This window comes from Triticum urartu, chromosome 3 (assembly GCF_003073215.2).
Source record: "Triticum urartu cultivar G1812 chromosome 3, Tu2.1, whole genome shotgun sequence".
Lineage (NCBI taxonomy): Eukaryota > Viridiplantae > Streptophyta > Magnoliopsida > Poales > Poaceae > Triticum > Triticum urartu.
This window is the reverse complement of record NC_053024.1, coordinates 692,099,914-692,107,476: the sequence shown is the minus strand read 5'-3', so window position 1 is coordinate 692,107,476 and position 7,563 is coordinate 692,099,914. Positions and strand designations below refer to the sequence as shown.

The 7,563-nt window shown below is 49.2% G+C and overlaps 1 protein-coding gene across 1 annotated transcript; it reads right to left on the bottom strand.

Moving 5' to 3' along the window:
* Positions 1–5,100: 5,100 nt before the first annotated feature.
* On the bottom strand, positions 5,101–6,357 carry LOC125549215 (chitinase CLP-like). The gene has a single exon (XM_048712680.1). The coding sequence runs from the start codon at positions 6,355–6,357 to the stop codon at positions 5,101–5,103; it is 1,257 nt and encodes a 418-aa protein (XP_048568637.1).
* Positions 6,358–7,563: the final 1,206 nt, after the last annotated feature.

The following is a 7,563-nucleotide window of genomic DNA, read 5'->3' as shown; positions in this document are numbered from 1 at the left end:
TCAGTGGGAGCTCTGTAGTATTTCTGATATTATATGTGGATGACATATTACTGATTGGAAATAATAAAGAATTTCTGGATAGCATAAAGGGATACTTGAATAAGAGTTTTTCAATGAAAGACCTCGGTGAAGCTGCTTACATATTAGGCATAAAGATCTATAGAGATAGATCAAGACGCTTAATTGGACTTTCACAAAGCACATACCTTGACAAGATTTTGATGAAGTTCAAAATGGATCAAGCAAAGAAAGGGTTCTTGCCTGTGTTACAAGGTGTGAAGTTGAGTAAGACTCAATGCCCGACCACTGCAGAAGATAGAGAGAAAATGAAAGATGTTCCCTATGCTTCAGCCATAGGCTCTATCATGTATGCAATGCTGTGTACCAGACCTGATGTGTGCCTTGCTATAAGTTTAGCAGGGAGGTACCAAAGTAATCCAGGAGTGGATCACTGGACAGCGGTCAAGAACATCCTGAAATACCTGAAAAGGACTAAGGATATGTTTCTCGTATATGGAGGTGACAAAGAGCTCATCGTAAACGGTTACGTTGATGCAAGCTTTGACACTGATCCGGATGATTCTAAATCGCAAACCGGATACGTGTTTACATTAAACGGTGGAGCTGTCAGTTGGTGCAGTTCTAAACAAAGCGTCGTGGCGGGATCTACATGTGAAGCGGAGTACATAGCTGCTTCGGAAGCAGCAAACGAAGGAGTCTGGATGAAGGAGTTCATATCCGATCTAGGTGTCATACCTAGTGCATCGGGTCCAATGAAAATCTTTTGTGACAATACTGGTGCAATTGCCTTGGCAAAGGAATCCAGATTTCACAAGAGAACCAAACACATCAAGAGACGCTTCAATTCCATCCGGGATCTAGTCCAGGTGGGAGACATAGAGATTTGCAAGATACATACAGAGCTTAATGTAGCAGACCCGTTGACTAAGCCTCTTCCACGAGCAAAACATGATCAGCACCAAAGCTCCATGGGTGTTAGAATCATTACTGTGTAATCTAGATCATTGACTCTAGTGCAAGTGGGAGACTGAAGGAAATATGCCCTAGAGGCAATAATAAAGTTATTATTTATTTCCTTATATCATGATAAAAGTTTATTATTCATGCTAGAATTGTATTAACCGGAAACATAATACATGTGTGAATACATAGACAAACTAAGTGTCACTAGTATGCCTCTACTTAACTAGCTCGTTAATCAAAGATGGTTATGTTTCCTAACCATGGACAAAGAATTGTCATTTGATTAAACGGGATCACATCATTAGTTGAATGATCTGATTGACATCACCCATTCCATTAGCTTAGCACCCGATCGTTTAGTATGTTGCTATTGCTTTTCTTCATGACTTATACATGTTCCTATGACTATGAGATTATGTAACTCCCCGTTTGCCGGAGGAACACTTTGTGTGCTACCAAACGTCACAACGTAACTGGGTGATTATAAAGGAGCTCTACAGGTGTCTCCAAAGGTACATGTTGGGTTGGCGTATTTCGAGATTAGGATTTGTCACTCCGATTGTCGGAGAGGTATCTCTGGGCCCTCTCGGTAATGCACATCACATAAGCCTTGCAAGCATTACAACTAATATGTTAGTTGTGAGATGATGTATTACGGAATGAGTAAAGAGACTTGCCGGTAACGAGATTGAACTAGGTATTGGATACCGACGATCGAATCTCGGGCAAGTAACATACCGATGACAAAGGGAACAACGTATGTTGTTATGCGGTCTGACCGATAAAGATCTTCGTAGAATATGTAGGAGCCAATATGGGCATCCAAGTCCCGCTATTGGTTATTGACCGGAGACGTGTCTCGGTCATGTCTACATTGTTCTCGAACCGTAGGGTCCGCACGCTTAAAGTTACGATGACAGTTATTATGAGTTTATGCATTTTTTATGTATCGAAGTTTGTTCGGAGTCCCGGATGTGATCACGGACATGAGGAAGAGTCTCGAAATGGTCGAGACATAAAGATTGATATATTGGACGGCTATATTCGGACACCGGAATTGTTCCGGGTGATTTCGGAGAAAACCGGAGTGCCGGAGGGGTTACCGGAACCCCCCGGGGAAGTATTGGGCCTTAGTGGGCCTGAGGGGAGAGAGAGGGCTGCAGCCTAGGAGGTGGCGCCCCCCCCCCATGGGGAGTCCGAATTGGAATAGGAGGGGGGGCGCAGCCCCCCTTTCCCTCTCCCTCTCCCTCTCTTTCCTTCCCCCTCTCTTTTCCTAGTTGGACTAGGAAAGGGGAGTCCTACTCCCACTAGGAGAAGGACTCCCCCCTCCCTTGGCGCACCCCATAGGGCCGGCCGGCCTCCCCCTTGCTCCTTTATATACGGGGGCAGGGGGCACCCCTAGACACACGAGTTGATCCTCGTGATCGTTCCTTAGCCGTGTGCGGTGCCCCCCTCCACCATATTCCACCTCAGTCATATCGTTGCAGTGCTTAGGCGAAGCCCTGTGCCAGTTGAACATCATCATCGTCACCATGCCGTCGTGCTGACGGAACTCTTCCCCAACGCTTTGTTGGATCGGAGCCCGGGGAACGTCATCGAGCTGTACGTGTGCTAAGAACTTGGAGGTGCCGGAGTAATGGTGCTTGGATCGGTCGGATCGGGAAGACGTACGACTAGTTCCTCTACGTTGTGTCAACGCTTCCGTTGTCGATCTACAAGGGTACGTAGATCATACTCTCCCCTCTCGTTGCTATGCATCACCATGATCTTGCGTGTGCGTAGGAATTTTTTTGAAATTACTACGTTCCCCGACAATTTCTCCCTTGCGCTCCTGATCCGTGGCGATCTCCTCCCCTTTCTTCACCTTGAGAATAATTTTTTTGCTCTTCTCCCATTAGCCACAATCTGAAAGAGTTTTGTGTTGGCATCGCCCTCTTTCAGCCATCTAATCCTGGATCATTGTCGCGCGATAGTTCTCTCCAAGGAAGCAAGCCCCCAAACTGCAAGCTTAAGTGTACGCCGAAGCCACAATTCCTCAGGGGTGAGCGATCTGATCTCCTGGACTCTGTCCAGCCGGAATATCACGTAGTTAGCCACGACAATTTGTAGTTTGATATTTCCAACTTTGCGCTGCCCCCACGCTTGCAAGAACACCGCAGTGTTTCTAAGGAGCACGTCAAGCCTTTTGAAGGGATCAGTGATAGTGTCATCGCAAACCCAAGCCTCCTGTACCGCCTCTAGAAATCCATTAAGTTTCGTCCAAAAAATCTCAAACCGGAATCTCCTTTTAGGGCAAAATTGCGCACTTGTAGACAAGTGCAAGGGCGCATGATCAGATACATTTGTGGACAGAGCTTGCAACAGGCTGTCCGAGAATAGCAACTCCCAATCAACAGACACCAAGACTCTGTCGATTTTAGTCATTACCGGAGCATCCCTTTCATTACTCCAAGTGTAGTTACTGCCATGCATGTAGAGTTCTTTTAGTTCATGCTCATCCACAAAGTCCCTAAACTTCCTCATCATGGACCTATTGAGGTTGGCGTTATTCTTTTCTGAGGCACGTAGGATCATGTTAAAGTCCCCAAGAATCATCCATGGACCTTGACAAGCAGCCCTAGCAGCCCTCCTATTCTTAAGCTCCTCCAAAAAGTGTGTTTTGAGCTCATCTCCATGAGGTCCATACACAACCGTGATCCACCAGGGCACACCCTCCTTATTGTGCACTAGTCCAGTGAGCGAGTTTTCATCTACTGTAATGTTATCCACCTCCATCACCGTTTTGTCCCAAGCCAAAAGTATACCACCATGAGTATCATGCACCGGAAGGTAAGCGAAGCCGTCAAGCGACGGGCCAATGCATTGCATAGCTATGAAGGGATCAATTACATCAAGTTTAGTCTCTTGTAGGCATACAAGGTTTGCTTTCACCGAGGTCACAAACTCCCTAACAGCCTTCTTTCTAGCCGGGCTGTTTAGGCCCCTAACATTCCAACATAAAATGTGCGGGTTTAGATCCATGGAATGTACTCCCTCTGTCCGGAAATACTTGTCATCATAATGGATAAAAGGGGATGTATCTAGATGTATTTTAGTTCTAGATACATATCTTTTTATCCATTTTGATGACAAGTATTTTCGGACGGAGGGAGTAAGGTGCAGCCGACACCAAATGCACACCTAGTGCGCCACGACCGAGAGCCCCACATCCGAACACAGCTCGTTCCCCGATGGCACCTCCTTGCCAAATAACGCCGCTATCACCCTGACATGTTGCGAGCGCAGGGGGGAGTCGAATAGCTGTTGTAGTTCGTCTACTATTGCCTCATCCACCTCCAGGTCTTGTGGCGCCAATCCAAGCGCGTGCATGAGTACGTTCTCCGCCGGTAGTTCCTGCTTGCTTTCAGGTGCACGCTGCGTCGCACGTGTAGTACGTCGCGGCGTGAAGGGCTCCGCCTCGGGCCTGAGACCAGCTACTTTTGATGAACCGTTTGTAACAGCGACTTTGCTAGACGTACGGACTTATACATAGGTTTTACAGGTTGCTTAACATTGATTGGCCGTGGATTGATTAAGACGCACGGGCCCACCGATGAAAATCAGGGGGGCCAATTAAAAGAGCGCGCAGTCCTCAACCTGTAAGACTGCTCACAGTGGGGAGTAACATAGAGTAGTAACTTGCCGATGTTACTAGTCTATGTTACTGCCTTCATAATGGGTAGTAACATATTAGTGGTATCATGAAAAAGTTCATTTATTAGGCTATAGACTCATTATGCCTTGAAATGTGTGATGTTACAGTAACTACCTAAGTTACCACAAACCCTTCTCTCTTCATTAATTAGCCGCCACATAAGCATTTTTGTATTGAAATGTGTGATGTTATTAGTGAAGTTATTTCCATTGTGACTAGTCTAAAACCTGTATAATGTGTCTGTACGTGTAGCATTTTTTTGTAACAGATGGCATGCGCTTTTATTTTACTCGTACTAAACAAGATGGAACAGATGACCAGTGTTTCAGGCTACTACATAATCTACAGCATATGTTGGCTATGATCCAGTAATACACTTGTAGATAAACAGATTTATTATTACACGCAGAGGCAGCAAAGGTTTAGGCGCTTCGAGTGAAATTGAAGTGGCTGCACTGCATATAGTACGGCATCGTGCGCATCCCGAGCCGCTTCTTCTCCATGTCGAACTCCAGCACGATGTTCTCCATCTGGAACCCTCCCACGATCACCGCCGGCGCCCTGCCGTCCCCGGCCTTCACCCCCTTCATCTCCACGAACGCAAGGCACGCCGTCCCCGGCTCGACGTCCACCATCGAGTTCACCCCAGGCATCCTCCAGCCCCTCCCGCCGTCGAGCGCCAGCGTGACGCTCGGCACCCAGTACCCGAACCTCGTGTTGCCCAGCGTCTGCGCGTCGTAGCACAGCTCGAACGGCGCCACGGGCCTCACCGCGCGCGCGACGGGCCCTCCCGGAGCAGCCTGTGCGGCCAGAGCCTTGACGAACGCGTCCACGAACGGGCGGTACACGTCGCGGCGGAGCAATGCGTGGGGCACCCTCGTGCTGAGCATCACGCCGCCCGTGGCGAGCGCACGCTCGGAGACGGGGACGCGGGTGTTGTCCATGCTGATGGACTTGACCGAGATGTAGTGCGCCGGGCTGCCCTGCTTGGCGACGAGCGGGGTGTAGTCCATCGACTGCGTGTAGTCCGACGGGTCCACCCAGAAGTGAAGCGGGCCGCCGCCGAAGATGGCCACGCCGTCGCCGTTGGCGCCGCCTCGGGGGAGGCAGAGGAGGAACTTATTCGCGACCTTCTGCGTGGACGCCACCTGCGCCGGAAGCGCCAGGCAGGAGCCTGCGAGCCCGGCCACGCCCGTGGAGCCCCGGGGCAGCGACGCCAGGAGCTTCCTCGGCGCGCACGCCGCCACGGCCCTGACGTTCACCTGGCTCACCGGGTTCCTCCCGTCGGTAGCGTTGGCGACAAACCTCGTGTGGACGAGGTTCCCGGCAGCGCACGCGCCGGTGACCGGGTTGTACGGGTACGCCGTGCACGTCTTGTCGTCGTGCCAATGGCGGCCGCAGCCGGGCGCGTGGCAGCCCGGGACGGGGTAGGCGTTGGCGAGGCGGCAGGCCGGGCTCTTGCACGGGAGCTCCGCCGGCAGGTTGCCACGCTGGCAGGTGAACCAGACGAGCGGGCCGGCGATGTCTAGGACGAGGTTGGCTCCGTCGTGGAAGGGGAGGGTGTAGAGGGAGGTGGCGAGATCCTTGGTGACCGGAGCGAGCACCGGAAGACGCTGGCACGACGCCGGCCACGCCAGTGCGACCAGCGAGGCGGCCAGGACGAGGAGGACTCGTGCCATCTTTCTTGCGCCAATGGCCAGTTCTGAAGATCGATCGGGACTACGGATTGATTTGTCAGTGTGGAACTGATGACTGATTCGACGCGTGTGTGCGTCTCTTTTATACGCACCGTGTGGGTTCTGGTCTTAGCATCCGAACATGTGCCATCTCTGCACACCGGATTAAATGGCGACCACCGTCGACGGTGACCAGTGTGCTGCTCATAGTTAAATTGGTCTGGCGTGCGGCGGACGCACAGTGCCCAAATATAGCGTGCGTACACAGGAAGATGCATGCAATGTGCGTACGCAGAGCCGTAGACGCTCCATGGTATACATTCACCGAGGCTGTCCAGAATCGTAACGGGAGTATCACAGCTCGAAACTACTTTATGGACGACAGCTTGCTAGCCCACCCTTGCACGACGACTAGTCCAAGGGTGCTAATCCATGCATCAGACGTAATAAAAGGCTCAGCTCAGTCACCGTGCAGAAACCGTTCAAACAGTGTCATGTGTGTAGCATTGCTCATCAGACAGCTAGTATATATAGTGTATGCCAACTGATAATTTGATGAGATGCCAAAACGCCACCCCCGTTATCTAACATACTAATTTATTATACTATGCATTATGAAGACAGACAGTATCATACATTAATATTATATGCATGATAGTTTATGATATTATCCACTACGGGCAGCTCAAGCCATCAATCGATCATCTCGAGACTCGGCTTGTTGCTGCATAGTGAGCCGTGTATAATAAAAAAATAAAATCAATTACATGGGCGATTGCACATTACCCTTTTTTAAATCTAATTGCACTTTACCCTATACGGACCAGAGAGTATCCTGTCGAAATCGATGCACAAATAAAACTCCATGCAAATTACATTTGGAAGCGCAAAAAAGATCTAAAAACTAAAGTATGTTTCTTTTGCGAGGAAAAAAGTATGTTAATAGGGCATGCAAACTTCCGATTTCAGACACACAATCATTTGCGAGGCAAGATTTTATTTTGAGCACTTGCGTGTTTATTGAAAACCATCTTTTCAAGATTTATTTAAAAAACTTTAAAACAATGTTTTCATGCAGTTTCACCGTTATCCAGTGTAATTTGGTTTCCACGGGATATTCTATCTACACTGACATTACATGCACTCGCACACCGGTAATAGGAATACGTCTGATAATCACTGGTAGATGAGAAACCAATGATAAAATTT